General features: G+C 46.5%; 1 protein-coding gene across 2 annotated transcripts; it reads left to right on the top strand.

Moving 5' to 3' along the window:
• Positions 1 to 7,359: 7,359 nt before the first annotated feature.
• On the top strand, positions 7,360 to 16,661 carry MRPS24 (mitochondrial ribosomal protein S24). 2 transcript variants are annotated; one of them, XM_045494105.1, is made up of 4 exons: positions 7,360 to 7,624; positions 7,675 to 7,773; positions 7,859 to 7,970; positions 16,230 to 16,661. In XM_045494105.1, the coding sequence occupies exons 1-4, from the start codon at positions 7,586 to 7,588 to the stop codon at positions 16,511 to 16,513; spliced, it is 534 nt and encodes a 177-aa protein (XP_045350061.1). In that variant the 5' UTR covers positions 7,360 to 7,585; the 3' UTR covers positions 16,514 to 16,661. The 2 variants fall into 2 exon arrangements, with proteins under 2 accessions (XP_045350061.1, XP_045350063.1); XM_045494107.1 differs by having other exon boundaries at positions 7,362 to 7,624; positions 7,705 to 7,773.
• The last annotated feature ends 1,991 nt before the right edge of the window (positions 16,662 to 18,652 follow it).

Raw genomic sequence — 18,652 nt, 5'->3', positions numbered from 1 at the left:
CTGGACCCCTGCAGCTGCCAGGCTGACCCAAGCCAGACCCTGGCGTCCACCCTTCATCTCGCTTCCTGTCTGTGGGCCAGGCTCCCTCCCCGACGTCACCTTGAGCCCCTCCACCATGGATGCTTCAGCCTGATCCTTGCCAGCGTTGGCCGTCCTTGAGGCCGGGGCACCTCAGGATCCCTGGAACCCAGCCCCGCTCCCTCACCAGCTCTGGGGGTCTGCTGCTTAGGCTCTGGGGCTTCCTCACCTCCATAAGTTGTGACTTTGGGGAAGAACTGGGCCCCCAGTGGTGACCAGGAGCTCCTCCGTGTGTTCCCTGTTCTCCTTTGCCAGACTCCACAAGGGGGCGCCCTCTGGACCAGACCGCTTTCCCAAAGCCCTTTTCTGTACTTCCAGGATGCCCAGCCTGCTGCTCCCCTGATGTTCAGTGCTGTGCCTGGGTCCTGGGAGCCTGTCTCTGGATGCACCAGATGGAAGCTGAAAACCTGACCTCTTGCTAATTTAGGAAAACCGGGGCGCTTGGGGGGCTCAGTTGGTTAAACATCCCACTTCAGCTCAGGTTATGGTCTCAAGGTTCATGAGTTCAAGCCCCCCCCGTTGAGCTCTGTGCTGACAGCTTGGAGCCTGGAGCCTGCTTCGAGTTCTGTGTCTCCCTCTTTCTCTGCCCCTCCCCCACTTGCTCTCTCTCTCTTAAAAATAAAAACATTAAAAAAATATATCATTATAAATTTAGGAAAACCTTTTCCCTTCTGAAACTCAGAACCTCTAACCTTCAGGCACTAGAAACTCATCTCTTCAGGATCATTAACACAAATTGTAAGGGGTTGGTTCACCTGGAAATACTAAAACCTCTTCTTACTTTCTTCCCATAAAGCTGGGGAACTACCCAGTAGCTTCTCCAGCACAGTAAGAATATCAGCCAGGATCATCATGGGTCCAAAGTTCAGACACTGGAAACCTTGCTTAGAATTTTTGAATATCAACTATTTCCCTTAAAAATTGATTCAAGCTCTTCCTGAAATCTGAAATGAAAGTTATCCCTAGTGGCTCCTACTAAGCAAAGATTCTTGAACTTGTTGGGTCTTTCCATTGTCCAAAGATTTAATCACTGAATTCCAGATAATTATGTGTGCTTTTTTTTCTGGGGAAAGAGTTCAACAGACTTTCAAAAGGATGCAGGATCCAAAATAGATTAATAATTGCTTAGTAATCAGGAAAATTGTATCCCCCTGACCTAAGATGCTGTGAAATTGCAACTAGCATTTGCCACAAGTGTTTATTTTCATTTTTCTATATTTTAGAGGAGGGGGAGCACAAGCAGGAGAGGAGCAGAGAGAGAAGGGGAGAGAGAGAGAGAATCCCAAGCAGGCTCCTCCCTGTCAGTACGGAGCCCAATGCGGGGCGGGGGGGGGGGCGCGGTGCTGGAGCCCACAAACTGTGAGGTCATGACCTGAGCCGAAATCAAGAGTTGGATGTTCAGTCCACTGAGTCACCCAGGTGCCCCCTTGCTAAAAGTGTTTAAACTTTTGCAAACAGACCAGTCTGAAGACAGGGTGTAACAGAATCTGAGCACGAGGTTGCCTCAGACAGGACCCCACTGGTGGGTGTACTCAGTAACTGCACCCACCCCCACCGCAGCTGCCTGGGCAATGTCAGAAGACTGTCACCTCTCAGGTGCAGGGACAGGAGAGATTGTGCTGGAGCCAAGTGATTTTCCCAGAAATCTCCCCTAATCCTTTTTTAGGTGATGTTCAATTCCACGAGGGGTTCTCCTTCACACACTGAAGTCAGAGCTGCTCTTGTGATTCTAGTTTTTACAATACTTAGGCCTTGCCTAGTGACCTGGGGCTCGGAACGCTAAGTCTAAGTTTGGCCTGCCCATTCCTGGAGACATCAGGGTCTGAGGGGCCCTGGGATTTGCCACGGGGCTACTGGGCACTGATATCCTTGGAGCCAAGCTTGGTGAGGTGGAGAGCCACTCAGAGAAGGTGGACAGGCAGCTCCCAGGGGACCCTGTTAGTCAGTGATGGAGTAAATGTGCCTGGGAGTCTGCGACCAGGCACAAGAGAGCCTGCCCCTCTCCCAGGGAAGAGCTCTCAGCCTGTGGGGCACCTGGGCCATTGCTTCCTGCTAATTATGTTGCCCTTGAGCAAAGTTACCTCAACTTCCCTAGGCCTTACCCCGCCACCACTAGCACCTGCTCTGGGGAGGGTGCACAAGCCTGGTGTTTGAGGAACCAGGCTGTGCTCATGGCACTGCACACCCACAAGTCTTGTGCAGAGGAAAGTGCCTATAACAGGACATCTTGTAATCAGTGGTATCTTAAAATTTGCAGCCCTTTCTCTTTCATTTATTTTTAAGACAGAGACAGAGAGACAGGGCATGAGTGGGGAATGGGGCAGAAAGAGAGGGAGACACAGAATCTGAAGCAGGACCCAGGCTCCAAGCTGTCAGCACAGAGCCTGACATGGGGCTCGAACTCACGAACTGTGAGATCATGACCTGAGCCGAAGTCGGATGCTCAACCAACTGAGCCACCTGGGTGTCCCAGCCCTTTCTCTTTCTTAATAGTACCTAAAGCAATGTCTTCTAATCAACATTATCTTAGACTTCTCGAAACACAGGAGGGCTGGTGTTGAGAAATCTGCACCAATGTAAACCTGATACGGCAGCTCTCTCCAGCTCCTCAGATGTAAGTAGCCCAGTTAAAAAAAAAAACAAAACTTTATTATTTTTTTTATAAATCAGTCAATAAAAAAATGATTTTGGCTATAAACTTGTCCTGAGTTCCTAAGACTTCATCCAAATTACGCCGGAGTGCAGCTTTATGGGCCCAGGTGAGTCAGGACCACAGAAGAGACCCAGGTGACCTTGATCCTGACTTTGGCGGCCTCCTGCCCACCAACCCACACTCTGTGCCCCATGGCTTTGTTCATGCTGTTGTCTGCCTGGGGCTCCTACCTGTTCCTTTCCTGGAAGACTCTGGCTGTCACCTCTCTCAGGATGGCCTCAGGTGGCAGCTCCCACTCCATTCCACCCTCTGAGGGGTGCCTTGTCCTCATCCTTGTCTTTTCTCCTTTTACTTGTCTGCTTTTCTGCCCTCTTGTCTGGGGTCCCTGTGGGAGGCAGAGCCTCTTGCTCATTTTTGTGTCCAGATCTAGCCTGGTGTGTGAGAACCAGGGAGCAAAACTCCAGCTGCTGGCACACAGGAGGCCCATCTACCCGGCCCGGCTGGCAGGAGACCACACCTCCTCCCTCAGCACCCCAAAGCAGAACATCACTAACCCAGCAAACCTGCCCCTTCATCCTGGGTCCCAGCAGAGGGAGAGAGGAGGTGGGGGAACTGAGATCAGAGCCCCTCTGGCTATCTGTGCAAGAAACAGGACAATTCAAGACTCTGCTGTAACTGGATGTCAGTGGTGGTTCGGCTTAGTTCCACAATAGAGCTGAGAACCTCTGGTGAATGTTTGGTCACTAGGAGATGAATTACCAGGAGTATGAAGAACCAGATTTAGCAGAGGTTTACAAAATGCAAAAACATCAGCAGTTCTGAGTTAGGATAAGTCCAAACGAATGGGGTTGTCTCGGCTAATCCTGCATCCAACAGGAAAGCATCCATCCTTGAGGCTAGATTCTGGTGACTTCCAGGACATGAAACCATGTTCCAGGCTGGACTGCCTTCTGCAAGTCCAGCTGGGCCCAGAGTCTGTCTCACCCAATGTTGTCCCGCAGCCTGGCCGGCACTCTATCCTCGAATACAGGTGCACCTGTGAGCTGTGCTGGAGCCCACTGGGCCGTCTCAGAGACTTGCAGCACCCCCCTCCTCTGCCTTGTGGCCTAAGAGTGGTAGGACTGGGCTAAGGCCAGTCCCCTCAGAGTGAGTGCTGCCATGGTCTTGTATCCAGTGGTAGAAAAGGGCTGTGAGAAGCACCAAACAGCCCTGTCCTCGAGAAGGATCTCTACAAATCAGGTTCTGGAAGACTCCCACATAAACTTGGAGTTTAGGACTTAACCCTGGCTGCACATCAGAATCATCTAAGCAGCACCGGGAAAGCTTGGGGATGGCCCTCTTCACCCCAGTTCTGTACCTGTGCTGTGGGGCCCAGTAGACTCAAATGAGCAGACACTACCACTTTGAAAGCATACAGGTGACCCTAGCTCTTCCTGGTACTATCATGAGGAGAGCAAAGAGGCTCACATCTGAGAAAAAACAGGTGTACACCCTCATCTTCCCAAGATTCTGGTCTGGGGACCCAGGAGGGCCCTTTGTGTGGGTCCCTTGTTCCTAAAGGTGGCTACTCCATTTCCAGGAGGTCCCCCAGGGCCAGCACTGAGCCTTCTGCACCCACCTCCAGAAATCCAGGCCATTCCCCCATCCTACATGGTTCTGAATGTTCATGCCCACCCAGGGAGGGGAGAACCCCAAATAAGGAATAATCACACACTTTGGAACAAGAAGGCTTGCTACTATTGGCTGGTTCTGTGACCTCAGGTGACTCTCTGACCTCTATCTTCTTTTCTGCAAAACCTGGACAATATTGCCTCCTTTACAGGGTTTATGGGAGAAGCAAAGTACATGAAAACACTAACCAATGGCATTACGGAAAAATAAAACACCCATTAAGCTTTTTCCACTGGTGATTTAAAACAATGTGAAAATTGATACTGATGCTTAAGTAAATTTTTTCAGTTATTTTAATCATGCAAACACACAAGACCCACCCTTAAACAAGGCCTAAGGGACAGTGACATGAAGACAAACATAAATTTGAGGGTGTGACTGCCTGACGCCTTGAGGATGAAATGAACCAGAGCCGCCTCTGCCCAGCAGCCCTGCACTGCCGCCTGCTGCTCCAGTAGAATTCAGAAATCACCTTCGCTGGAACACCAGCCTTCCTTTCTCTGGGGAGCGTGGTGTTCCTGTGAGCCCTCATGAATCCTTCATATGAAGTTCATCTCCCTTAGCAGATGTACACGTCAGGGACTCTACCCGCAACATGGGCTCAAACTCACAACCCCAACATCAAGAGTGGCATGCTCCACAGGCTGAGCCAGCCAGGCACCCTGGCTTTATTCTGTTTTTTAAAAAACATTTATTAGTTGCATTTTACAATGTAATTTTCACAACTGTCATTGTTCCCATTTTACAGATGAGAGAAACTGAAGCTCCGGAAAGGTCAAGTCACTTGCCTAAGTTGCACAGCCAGGAGCCTATAATTCACATACCAGATCCCATATTCCTCAGCATGTTGGGCAGATTTAAAACTTTTCAAATTATGAAATTATCAAACTTTATGGAAACTTTAAAAGAAAAAAAAATGTCAGTTTAAAAGGGTCCTTTGAGGGAGCGCGTGGATGGCTCAGTCCATTAAGCATCTGACTCTTAAAAAAATTTTTTTAAATGTTTATTTATTTTTGAGAGATAGAGCATGAGCAGGGGAGGGGCAGAGAGAGAGGGAGACACAGAATCTGAAGCAGGCCCCAGGATCTGAGCTGTCAGCACAGAGCATGATGTGGGGCTCAAACCCTTGAACTGAGAGATCTTGACGTAAGCTGAAGTCAGACGCCCAACTGTGCCACCCAGGTGCCCCTAAGCATCCAACTCTTGATCTCAGCTCAAGTCTTGATCTCAGGGGTGTGAGTTCAGGCCCCACATTGGGCCCAACGCTGGGCGTGGAGCCTACTTAAAGAAAAAAAAAAGGTCCTTTGGGAAAAGTTGAAAGTTCTCTTATCTGGAAAGTATTGTGATTGGAGAACAGATCATTCTTCTTCTATCTCCTTATCCAGTATGCAGAGCAGTTGGAGGCCACAGTTTAAAAATTTAGAAATAAAACATTTCTAGTGAGTTGGACATGAGAGATGCTGTCCCTTGACAAAGATTGTTTTTGAGCTTCTAGTTGTCACAGAAATCTTTATTATGGAAAATACAGTGGCTGCAAGCCAAGAGACATATCTTGGTCCCTCTGCCCCTCCCCTGTGTCATCTTGGGTAACTCACCATCCACTTTTGCCTCTATTTCCCCTCCACGTAGATGACAATCCAGTCCTCCCTACCATGAGAAACCACAGGAGTATACAAGCAGCATTAGGGTCAATGATGTAGGTCAAAAATGGCCAAACGCTGGAATTCAATATCATTCAGCCTATGAATAACAATCATTTATCGTAACAGCTCTATGAGGTAGTTGTGCTAATAAAACACATCTAGATTGTGGAGCTGAGGCTCAGTTCCACAAAGACTGCCACACCTGGGCCAGACTCGAGTCCAGGCTTTTCCATTTCTGTGAGGAGTTCTGAAATAAGATACCCAGTGTTGCTATTTTTCCCCTCTGATAACAATTACTGGATACCCGATTACAGCCACAATGCTCTGGTTTGAGTATGAATTTCCTTACTATCCAGCCTTTTCTTACACATTTCCTTCCCCAAGAACCAGACACTAGGGTTTGGGCCCATGTGAAACCCTACCTATTCCCCCAAAGAACTGGGTTAAGTTTTAACCAAAACGTATTTCTTCTTTTTGTGGATACAAGCCAGAAGGGGTTTTTATTTTTTTTTTAATTTATTTTTATTAAGAAACTTTTTAAAATGTTTGTTTTTGAGAGACCGAGTGTGCGCGGGGGAGGGGTAGAGAGAGAGAGAGGGAGACACAGAATCCGAAGCTGCTCCAGGCTCTGAGCTGTCAGATCCCAGGGCTCGAACCCACGAAACACGAGATCATGACCTGAGCTCAAGTCAGACGCTTAACTGACTGAGCCACCCAGGCGCCCCTTTCCTTTTCTTTTTAAATAATATTATTTGGAGGCAGAACTCAGCAGCCTGATTTCTAGAATCTGGGGACGAGCTCCGCTCACATCCGAGTCCCAAGGGCTCCGGTGAGAGCGCGGTACGTCCAAGTCCGGCGAACGCCAAGCTGTCCCGGAGGCCCTTTCCCTGCCGGTGCGAGCTCCAGGAGGGCGAGACTTCACCTCCACACCACCCACGTTCCGAACCTGAACCACCGCGCACACGCCGAGTGGCAGGCCGAGGAGAGGTGCATGGCTAGGCGTTCCTGGGCTGCTTGTTGCGGGGAAGTCCAGCTCCCAGCATTGCTCCCAGAGGGAGGAGCCCACCGACCTGCCACCGAAGTCAGGCAGCGCCCGGGCGGGAGAGACCCCGCCTACCTGCCTGCGGGGCCGCCCTGGCTGAGAGACCCAGACCTTCAGCAGCCTCGCCCGGGCCAAGCAGCAAACACGCGAGCAGACCCGCTCCGACTGAGAAGCCCCACCCGTCTTGCTGCTGCTCCGCGGCCCCTCAGCGCCGGGGAGGTCCCGCCCCGACATAGAGACCCCGCCCACTAGCGGGCCTGCCCACGAAGACAAGCCCCGCCCCAGCCGGGAGGCAAGGCCCCACCCCCGCAGACAGGTTCCTGCCCCGATCGGGAGACCCCGCCAATTCCGCGGGGTCGAACCCGGCCAAGCGCGGGATCCGATTTGGTCTCGTCTGCCATCGTAGCCTCCCGAGGGTTGACCTTTGCCCTGAGCTCGCCCCGCCCCGTCTCCCCTCCCGGCGCCGTGGTACATCCGGCGCGTTGCGCTTGGCCCAAGATGGCGGCGCCCATGTGCTTCCGCGGGCTCAGGCTGCGGGTGAGTGAGCGACGCTGGCGGGGTCCTGCGGTTCGTGGTCGGGGCCTTAGTCTCCGTGTCACGTGCTCCTTATGTCACAGGTGCTGTCTTGGAGCCGAGAGCTGCCGTGCTCCTGGTGCGCCCTGCACACGTCCGCGGTCTGCACTAAGGTGAGCACGGCCGGGCGCGTGGGCGGTGTGGCCGCGGCTTGGATCGGTGGGTGATCTCAGTGTCACGGCCGCTCTCTGCTTCTAGAACCGGGCGGCCCGAGTCAGAGTGGGCAAGGGGGACAAGCCGGTGACTTACGAGGAGGCGCATGCTCCGCACTACATCGCTCACCGCAAGGGCTGGCTGTCGCTGCATACAGGTGAGGGGGCAGCGGGGGCCGCTGTGCTGGGGGCTGTGGGAAGGAGAAGTTCTCGGCTGCGGCCTGTGACACAGCGTGAGATAAACACGTGCAAGAGGCTTCTTTCAGCTCCTACTTTTTCACAGGTTTTATTTCCAGATTTCATATTCGTGAGTTGTGTGCGGCGTGTGCTGTCACCCTCATTCTTAGACGGGGCAGAGCAGCGACCTCGCGTACTCCTTCTCCGCCGAGGTTGAGTGAGGCTTTGCCTTCTTGTTTCAGCGTCCATGCTGTAAACAAGTGTTCTTTTTGAGATCTGCTAGTGCTCCGTTTTTACGATTTTGTGCTTTTCGTCGGTGATTCCACCGCCTTAAAATAGCCCAGATGCTGAACCGTGAAGCACAAGAAGAGTGTGACGCACATTGCAGAGAAAATCTGCACGTCAGGTGGGCTTTCTTTCAGGCATGAGTTACAATGCTGCTGGCAGAGAGTTCAGTGTTAATCGCCGTTTGTATTAAACAAGGTGTCTTTAAACAGAAACATGTGAAACAAAGTTACGTATTGATGTGTTGACCAAAATATCTTAATCAAGGGCATACAGAAACGTAACCCTGTATTTCCCCCAGGAGCGATGGTTCAGTGTTCCCTACTTCGTTGTTCATGGTGATTTTATAGAATATAACCATTAGCTGATTAGGATCAGCTGTATTTTCTTCATTATGAGGGTTCTCAGCTTTTGGATGTGTTGAGATCCATCTGTCTAGAAAACTTACTTAAAATACACATGACTGCCCTCCACCCTGTTCAGGTTCTGGTCCTAAGGTCTGGGGATGGGTGTGGATGCTCTAAGATGTGCAGGAGTTGCAGGAGCTATACTGAGAATCCACTGGTTGAGGCTGCGTACCTGGCTGGTGAGAGAGCTCATGGCCCCTATCTCTGAAGCTGGTGGCCTCATCTCTCGGGACCAAAGGGTGGCCAGTGCTTCTATAAGGAGCCCAGAAAGAGTGTGAAAGGGCTAGACAAAAAGGATCATCTGGGTTTTGTGCCCTGTGAAGGCCTTGCTCTTCTATTTTGTAAAACAAGGATAACCAATAATATCTACTTCACAGGATTTGTTCGGGAATTTAATGAAATAATGTACTTTGAACCAAAAAAAATTTTTTTTTTTAATTTTTTTTTTCAACGTTTATTTATTTTTGGGACAGAGAGATACAGAGCATGAACGGGGGAGGGGCAGAGAGAGAGGGAGACACAGAATCGGAAACAGGCTCCAGGCTCTGAGCCATCAGCCCAGAGCCCGACGCGGGGCTGGAACTCACGGACCGCGAGATCATGACCTGGCCGAAGTCGGACGCTTAACCGACTGCGCCACCCAGGCGCCCCCCAAAAAATTTTTTTTAAATATAATTTACTGTCAAATTGGCTTACATACAACACCCAGTGCTCATCCCAACAAGTGCCCTCTTCAATGCCCATCCCCCATTTTCCCCACCCCCTCCATCCACCCTGTTTCTTCTCTGTATTTAAGAGTCTCTTGTGGTTTGCCTCCCTCCCTCTCTGTAACTTTTTTCCCCCTTCCCTTCTCCTCTGGTCTTCTGTTAAGCTTCTCAAGTTCCACATATCAGTGAAAACATGTGATATCTGTCCTTCTTTCACTGACTTACTTCACTCAGCATAATACCCTCCAGTTTCATCCACTTTGCTGCAAATGGCATGATTTCATTCTTTCTCATTGCCAAGTAGTATTCCATTGTATATATAAACCACATCTTCTTTATCCATTCGTCAGTTGATGGACATTTAGGCTCTTTCCATAATTTGGCTATTGTTGAAAGTGCTGCTATAAACGTTGGGGTACATGTGCCCCTATGCATCAGCACTCCCGTATCCCTTGGGTAAATTCCTAGCAGTGCTATTGCTGGGTTGTAGGGTAGGTCTACTTTTAATTTTTTGAGGAACCTCCACACTGTTTTCCAGAGTGGCTGCACCAGTTTGCATTCCCACCAACAGTGCAAGAAGGTTCCCATTTCTCCACATCCTCTCCAGCATCTATAGTCTCCTGATTTGTTCATTTTAGCCACTCTGGTGTGAGGTGGTATCTCAGTGTGGCTTTGATTTGTATTTCCCTGATGATGAGTGACGTTGAGCATCTTTTCATGTGTCTGTTGGCCATCTGGATGTCTTCTTTGGAGAAATGTTCATGTCTTCTGCCCATTTCTTCATGGGGTTATTTGTTTTTTTTGGGTGCTGAGTTTGGAAAGTTCTTTATAGATTTTGGATACTAACTCTTTATCCGATATGTCATTTGCAAATATCTTTTCCCATTCCATTGGTTGCCTTTGAGTTTTGTTGATTGTTTCCTTTGCAGTGTGGAAGCTTTTTATCTTGATGAGGTCCCAATAGTTCATTTTTGCTTTTAATTCCCTTACCTTTGGAGATGTGTTGAGCAAGAAATTGCTGTGGCTGAGGAGGTTGTTGCCTACTTTCTGCTCTAGGGTTTTGATGGTTTCCTGTCTCACATTTAGGTCTTTCATCCATTTTGAGTTTATTTTTGTGAATGGTGTAAGAAAGTGGTCTAGTTTCAACCTTCTGCATGTTGCTGTCCAGTTCTCCCAGCACCATTTGCTGAAGAGACTGTCTTCTTTCCATTGGATGCTCTTTCCTGCTTTGTCAAAGATTAGTTGACCATACTTTGTGGGTCCAATTCTGGGTTCTCTATTCTATTCCATTGGTCTATGTGTCTGTTTTTGTGCCAATACCATGATTACAACTTTGTAGTAGAGGCTAAAGTCTGGGATTGTGATGCCTCCTGCTTTGGTTTTCTTCTTTAATATACTTTGGCTATTTGGGGTCTTTTGTGGTTCCATACAAATTTTAGGATTGTTTGTTTTAGCTTTGAGAAGAATGCTGGTGCAGTTTTGGGATTGCATTGAATGTGTAGATTGCTTTGGGTAGTATTGACCTTTTAACAACATTTATTCTTCCAATCCATGAGCATGGGATGTTTTTCCATTTCTTTGTGTCTTCTTCAATTTTCTTCATAAGCTTTCTGTAGTTTTCAGCATATAGAGCTTTTACATATTTGGTTAGGTTTATTCCTAGGTATTTTATGGTTCTTGGTGCAGTTGTAAATGGGATCAGTTTTCTTCTCTTTCTGTTGTTTCATTATTGGTGTATAAAAATGCAGCCGACGGGGCGCCTGGGTGGCGCAGTCGGTTAAGCTTCCGACTTCAGCCAGGTCACGATCTCGCGGTCCGTGAGTTCGAGCCCCGCGTCAGGCTCTGGGCTGATGGCTCAGAGCCTGGAGCCTGTTTCCAATTCTGTGTCTCCCTCTCTCTCTGCCCCTCCCCTGTTCATGCTCTGTCTCTCTCTGTCCCAAAAATAAATAATAAAAACGTTGAAAAAAAAAATAAAAAAAAAAAAAAAATAAAAATGCAGCCGATTTCTGTACATTGGTTTTGTACCCTCCGACTTTGCTGAATTCATGTATCAGTTCTAGCAGTCTTTTGGTGGAGTCTTTCGGGTTTTCTGTATAGGGAATCGTGTCATCTGCGAAAAGTGAAAGTTTGACTTCTTCTTTGCCAGTTTTGATGCCTTTTGTTTCATTTTGTTGTCTGATTGCTAATGCTAGCACTTCCAACACTATGTTAAACAACAGCAGTGAGAGTGGACATCCCTGTCGTGTTCCTGACCTCAGGGGGAAAGCTCTCAGTTTTTCCCCATTGAGGATGATGTTAGCTGTGGGCTTTTCATCTGTGGCTCTTATGATCTTTAAGTATGTTCCTTCCATCCCGACTTTCTTGAGGGTTTTTATTAAGAAAGGATGCTGTATTTTGTCAAATGCTTTTTCTGCATCGATTGACAGGATCATATGGTTCTCCTCCTTTGTTTTATTAATGTGATGTATCACATTGATTTGCGAATGTTGAACCAGCTCTGCAGCCCAGGAATGAATCCCATTTGCATGGTGAATAATTCGTTTTATGTGCTGTTGAATGTGATTTCCTAGTATTTCATTGAGAATTTTTGCATCCATGTTCATCAGGGATATTGGCCTGTAATTCTCCTTTTTTGTGGGGTCTTTGGTTTGGGAATCAAGGTAATGCTGGCTTCATAGAATGAGTCTGGAAGTTTTCCTTCCGTTTCTGTTTTTTGGAACATCTTGAGAAGGATAGGTATTAACTGTGCTTCAAATGTCTGGTAGAATTCTCTTGGAAGCCATGTGGTCTAGGACTCTTATTTGTTGGCAGATTTTTGATAATTGATTGAATTTCTTCACTAGTTATGGGTCTGTTCAAATTTTCTGTTTCTTTCTGTTTGAGTTTTGATAGTAGTTGTGGGTATCCAGGAATTTGTCCATTTTTTTCCAGATTGTACAGTTTGTTGGCATATAATTTTTCATAGTGTTCTCTGATAATTGCTTCTATTTCTGAGTGACTGGTTGTGATAAATCCATTTTCATTCATGATTTTATCTCTTTGGATCCTCTCTCTTTTCGAGAAGTCTGGCTAGGGGTTTATCAATTTTGTTTATTTTTTCAAAAAACCAACTCTTGGTTCTATTGATCTATTGATCTGTTTTTTTTGGATTCTATATTGTTTATTTGTGCTCTGATCTTTATTATTTCTCTTCCCCTGCTGGGTTTGGGTTTCTCTGTTGTTCTGCTTCTAGTTCTTTTAGGTGTGCTGTTAGATTTTTGTGTTTGGGATCTTTCTTGTTTCTTGAGATAGGCCTGGATTGCAATGTGTTTTCCTCTTAGGACTGCCTTTGATGCATCCCAAAGGGTTTGGATTGTTGTGTTTTCGTTTTCATTGGTTTCCATGTATTTTTAAATTTCTTCTTTAATTGCCTGGTTGACCCATTCGTTCTTTAGTAGGATGTTCTTTAACCTCCATGCATTTGGAGGTTTCTCAAACTTTGTCCTGTGATTAATTTCAAGTTTCATGGCATTGTGATCTGAAAGTGTGCATGGTATGATCTCAATTCTTTCATATTTATTGAGGGCTGTTTTGTGACCCAGTATGTGATCTATCTTGGAGAATGTTCCCTGTGCACTCAAGAAGAATGTATATGCTGTTGCTGCAGGATGAAAAGTTCTAAATGTATCTGTTAAGTCCATCTGGTCCAGTGTATCATTCAGGGCCATTGTTTCTTTATTGATTTTCTGTCTAGATGACCTGTCCATTGTTGTAAGTGGAGTGTTAAACTGCTCCTGCAGTTACCACATTCTTATCAATAAGGTTGTTTATGTTTGTGATTAGTTGTTTTATCTATTTGGGTGCTGCCGAATTCAGTGCATAGACATTTATAATTGTTAGCTCTTCCTTATGGATAGACCCTGTAATTATTATATACTTCCCTTTTTCCTCTCTTGTTACAGCCTTCAGTTTAAAATCTAGTTTGTCTGATAGAAGTATGGGTACTCCAGCTTTCTTTTGACTTCCAGTAGCATGATAGATAGTTCTCCATCCCCTCAGTTTCAATCTGAAGGTGTCCTCAGGTCTAAAATGGGTCTCTTGTAGACAGCAAATAGATGGGTCTTGTTTTTTTTTATCCACTCTGATGCCCTGTGTCGTTTGGTTGGAGCACTTAGTCCATTTACATTCAGTGTTATTATTGAAAGATATGGGTTTAGAGTTTTTGTATTATCCGTAGATTTCATGCTTGTAGTGATGTCTCTGGTCCTTTGTGGTCTTTGCAGCATTTCACTCACAGTGTCCCCCTTAGGATCTCTTGTACGGCTGGTTTAGTGGTGACGAATTCCTTCAGTTTTTGTTCATTTGGGAAGACCTTTATCTCTCCTATTCTGAATGACAGGCTTGCTGGATAAAGGATTCTTGGCTGCATATTTTTCCTGTTCATCACATTGAATATTTCCTATACTCCATTCTGGCCTGCCAAGTTTCAGTAGATAGGTCTGCTACTACCCTTATGTGTCTACCCTTGTAGGTTAAGGCCTGTTTATCCCTGACTGCTTTCAGAATTCTCTCTTTAACTTTGTATTTTGCCATTTTCACTATGATATGTCATGCAGAAGATCTATTCAAGTTACGTTCGAAGGGTGATTTGGATGCCTCCTGGATTTCAATTCTGTTTCCTTCCCCAGGTGGGAGAAGTTCTCAGCTATGATTTCTTCAAGTACAGCTTCTGCCCCTTTCTCTCTCTCTTCTTCTGGACCTCCTATGATATAGATACTGTTCCGTTTCACTGAATCACTTAGTACTGTAATTCTCCCCTTGTGATCCAGAATTTTTTTATCTTTCTTTTTCTCAGTTTCATCCTTTTCCATAATTTTATCTTCTGTTTCATTTAATCTCCCCTATGCCTCTTCAGTCCTTGCTGTCACTGCCTCTAGTTTATTTTGCACCTCAGTTATTGCATTTTTTAAATTCATCATAACTATTTTTTAGTTCCTTGATTTTGGCAGCAGTAGATTCTCTGCTGTCTTGTATGCTTTTTTCAAGCCCAGCGATTAATCTTATGACTATTATTTTATCTTGTTCAGTTATGTTGTTTATATCTGTTTTGATCAATTCTTTAGCTATCATTTCTTCCTGGAATTTCTTTTGAGGAGAATTCTTCCATTTCATCATTTTGGCTAGTTTCCTGTCCCTTATGTGTTTTAAAACGTTGTTATGTGTCCTGCACCTGCGAGCACTACTATATTAAAGAGGAGTGATACACTGTCCAGGGCCTGGCCCTTCAGGAGGTGTTTTTTGGAGTGTGTTACTTGCTCTCTGTTGTTGTGACTTTGGTTACCTTATCTCCCTACTCATAGTGATGTTTTGAACCCTCCATCAGGTGTGCTTTGATTTGTTTGCTGAAGTAGCCCTTAATAGGAAAACAAACAAAAAAAACAGAAAACAAAAACAAGCACACAAACAAAAAAAAACCCAAAAACAAAAAACCAGAAACACCAGCTACAAGTAAACAGCAGGGTGGAGGTGCTGATTGAAGAGGCCTTATCCCATACAAAGAAATGACAGGGACAGGGAAAAAGAAAAAATAAAAATTGACCAGACAGAGAAACTATACGGCTTAATCCAGAGAGAGAGAAAGGAAAATAAAAAAAGGAGGTGTAGAACATGTATCAAAAGAATAAATTAAATGTGTCTGCTTAAACAAACCAACAACCAGAATAACCCGATTGGAGGAGGGAAGATATGAGAAGGAAAAAAGGAAGAACATATCTATATAATAAGAATTGTCTGAGAATTAATCCAGGCAGTGCAGCAGCACAGGTCTGGAGGAGCATCTGTCTGTCTGGTCTTCAGCATCAAGCCTGCTCGAGTATCCAGTAGATTCGTAGTTACCCGGCACAGAGGGGCATGGTTTGGTGTAGGTGGGTCCCGCCTCCACTGGGGGCCCTGCTGTCTGATTCCTGAGGACCCACCTTGGTGGTGATGGGGAGAAAAATGGCGATACCCCAGTCTCTCCTCCACAGACTGGGTGTCCCAAACCACTCTGTTCGAGCCATCCTCACTTTGCCACAGGTGCAAAAGAGGCAGTTTGCCCCGCTCCGCTGACTCCTGTGCCTCCCTGGTGCTTGGCTGGGATTCAAACTCCTGCTCCATGCACCCCAGTACTGGGGAAGTGCCGCTTGGCACCGCCTGATATGTGGTCTCTGGCTGGCAGGCGCAGGCAGTCTTTGTGCTTTGAGCGGATGTATGCCTTCTTCCCACAGCACTCCAGGGAGGGGATCGCTTTCTCCTACTGCAGACTGTGTCTCTGACCTAGCCACCAGTCTGGGGCAGGCTCTGCTCATCCCCAGGTGCACGGTCAGGGCAGCCAGCCCCCAGAGAAAGCCCCGCAGTTAGAGAGTGGATCTCTTCTTCCTGGTCCATGATTTTCTCTTGTCCAAATACAGTCCTATGCTTCCCCAGCCTCTGTTTCTCTTCCCTTTGTCTCTCTGCAGAAGGGGATCCCTCCACTCGGTTCATTTTCTCTCTCCCAGTTCACAATCATGCACCTATGGCCTGTCAGGTTGTCCCAGTGGGTCCCTGGAAGCTACTTTGTCACTTTGCCTTCTGGACTCTTGGAGTTCAAAGTCCTTTGGCTTCAACACTGCTTTGTTTGAGAGACGAGGGAACTTCGGGTCCCCCTACTTCTCTGCCATGTTGGCCTCCCTGTACTTTGGACTTTAAAGTGGTACTCTTTTTATTTCACTTATGGAAGAAAAGAGAAGAAGCCAGTGTGGGGGGTGGAATTGAGTGCCAAGTTCTCTTGGATGTTACCTCCGGAGGTTTTTGCTGATTCTTCACGGTGCCCTTCTCTCTTCAGGTAACCTGGATGGGGAGGACCATGCTGCAGAGCGAACAGTGGAGGATGTTTTCCTTCGAAAGTTCATGCTGGGCACTTTTCCAGGGTGTCTGGCTGACCAGGTTATCCTGAAGCGCCGGGCTAATCAGGTGGAGATCTGTGCCCTGGTCCTGAGGCAGCTGCCTGCATACAAGTTCTACTTCCTGGTGGGTTACAGTGAAACTCTGCTCTCCCACTTTTACAAATGTCCTGTCCGTCTGCACCTCCAAACTGTGCCCTCCAAGGTTGTGTACAAGTACATCTAGCACAGTCACTTTTTTTGCATCAGGCTTGAGCCTGCCAAGGACAGGAATGTGTGGGAAAGGGGTGAAGTGGGAATAGGAAAAATGTATCCCTTCAGTGAACTGAGGATTCGTTTTCAAAGCTGCTGTTCAATAAATACTTTCCATGTTGTCTTGCCTCTTGGTTTGTCTTTACTCTTTAGAGAACTGGAATAGAGTCCTTTTGAGGGTGCTCCAAGGCTCCCAGACAGGCCAGGCCGCCAGTTGTTCGAGGTTTGGGTAACAGCTGCAATGCAATGATTATCTTGTGCCAATCACTTTACCAGGAACTTTACTGAAAGTTCTTTGTTTTCTCTCAAAATGGAAAGATCCGTTTTTGGTGATTATAAAATAATGTTGAGTTTAAAAAATTTTAAACAATATATACATGTGTCGACCATGAAAGTTTCTTGTAATTCTCCCACAGAGAGAACGACTGGGTACAGTTTATTTGCAGATGCACCCCCCCGCCCCGCCCAGAAACACCCTAATGCGTACCCATTGTTTTATTACACAAGCTTTCAACAGAGCAGCGACTCTGTGCCACAGACTCTTCTGAGTGCTCGGAATCCATCAGTGAACAAAACATTCTGTTCCAGGATCCCTGCCTCCATGACACTTGTGTCTCTGTGGAGGTGGGCATGACTCCAAGCAGGTGAGGGAGGTAGACCTGTAGCTCAGTGGGAGAGAGCATTTCAGAAAGTGGCATTTGCAAAAACTGCACGTGGTGCTGGGTGGTGGGGCAGGAATTGCTGACCAATTTCACTCTGACCTTGACCCTCACCTTGATACACTTAACCTTGAACTTCAACCTCACATATCCTACTCCCAACTCTGACCTTGACTTATTACCCTCTGATTCTACCCTAAAGCTCTACTCTCACTCCAACAGAAATGCTCTCTCTAGTCCTACCTACCACTTGACCATCACTCAACTTCACTCTTGCCTGAGGGTCTCAGTGGGATCCTCCTGGCATCATGTCTGACTCTGACACTGACTTTGATCATGTCCCTCATATAACCCTCTCAGTTTGAGTTTCTGAAAACATCATTCTAATGCTATCTGATCCTTACCGTGACCCTGACTGACCTCATCGTAACTCCCAAGTTAGGAGTTGCTTGCTTTGACTCTGACCATAATCCTGATCCAGATTCTTATGACCTTGACCATAAAACTGAAGTCATTTAAATTTGACCCTATCCCTGATCTTCCTTCAGTGATAAAGTGGACTCTGACCTTCACCTTGAAACTCAACCATCACCCAGACTCTCCCTTGCACAGATCTGACCCTATTCTTAACCCTGATTGTAACCCTGATTCTAACAGTCAACAACCTTCGATTGATAAGACTGATTGTCATTCAGGCCCTGAGATACCTTCACACCCTGCTGACAAAACTCAACCTTGACCTGATTCTGACCCTTCTGACCTCCACTCTGACACTGACCATGACCCTGGATTTCATGTGAGTTTGACCCTCACCATCCTCCTGATTCTCACCATAACACTTTGACCCTTACCCTAAAAGTGATCTAACTGAACCTCAGCTGGATTTGATCATGTCCCTGACCCTCATGACCCTGATCAACCCACATACTGACCATGAAACTTCACCTAACCCTGACCTTGACCCTGAACCTTATTCAAATCCGTAACTGACACAGGTCCAGACTGTGACCCTGATGTGTAGCCTTGCTTTGATAATCACCATTACTCACCCAGATCTTGACCCTCATCCAGTTTTTAATTGAAATGTATTTGACATATTGTATAAATTTAAGGTGTATCAACTTAACATCTACATCTTAAATGTATCAAGTTAACATGTACACCTTAAATGTACATATGTATCTTGATACATATCATGATTGCAACAATTAGCAGCTCTGTCATATTACAGAATTATTCTGTCTTTTGAGTTGTTGGAATAATGAAGTTCTACGTTCCTAGTAAGTTTGTTGATTATAATACAACATTGTCTATATTCACTGTATTGTGCATTGTATCTCTAGGGCTCATTTAATCTTCATTGTAAATTTGTACCCTTAGACAAAAACTGCCCAGTCCCCTTCCCTCCCTAGCCCCTGGTGACCACCATTTCACTCTGTTTTGTGAGTTTGGCT

This window comes from Leopardus geoffroyi, chromosome A2 (genome assembly GCF_018350155.1).
Source record: "Leopardus geoffroyi isolate Oge1 chromosome A2, O.geoffroyi_Oge1_pat1.0, whole genome shotgun sequence".
NCBI lineage: Eukaryota > Metazoa > Chordata > Mammalia > Carnivora > Felidae > Leopardus > Leopardus geoffroyi.
The sequence above is the reverse complement of the archived record's forward strand: the minus strand, read 5'-3'. Positions and strand labels throughout refer to the sequence as shown.

Bases quoted from the DNA above. Each gene is read 5' to 3' on its own strand.
- MRPS24 (XM_045494105.1), top strand. From the start codon at position 7,586: ATGGCGGCGCCCATGTGCTTCCGCGGGCTCAGGCTGCGG. The intron at 7,625-7,674 runs GTGAGTGAGCGA...TCGGGGCCTTAG, and splicing joins TCCGCGGGCTCAGGCTGCGG to TCTCCGTGTCACGTGCTCCT. The intron at 7,774-7,858 runs GTGAGCACGGCC...CTCTGCTTCTAG, and splicing joins CGTCCGCGGTCTGCACTAAG to AACCGGGCGGCCCGAGTCAG.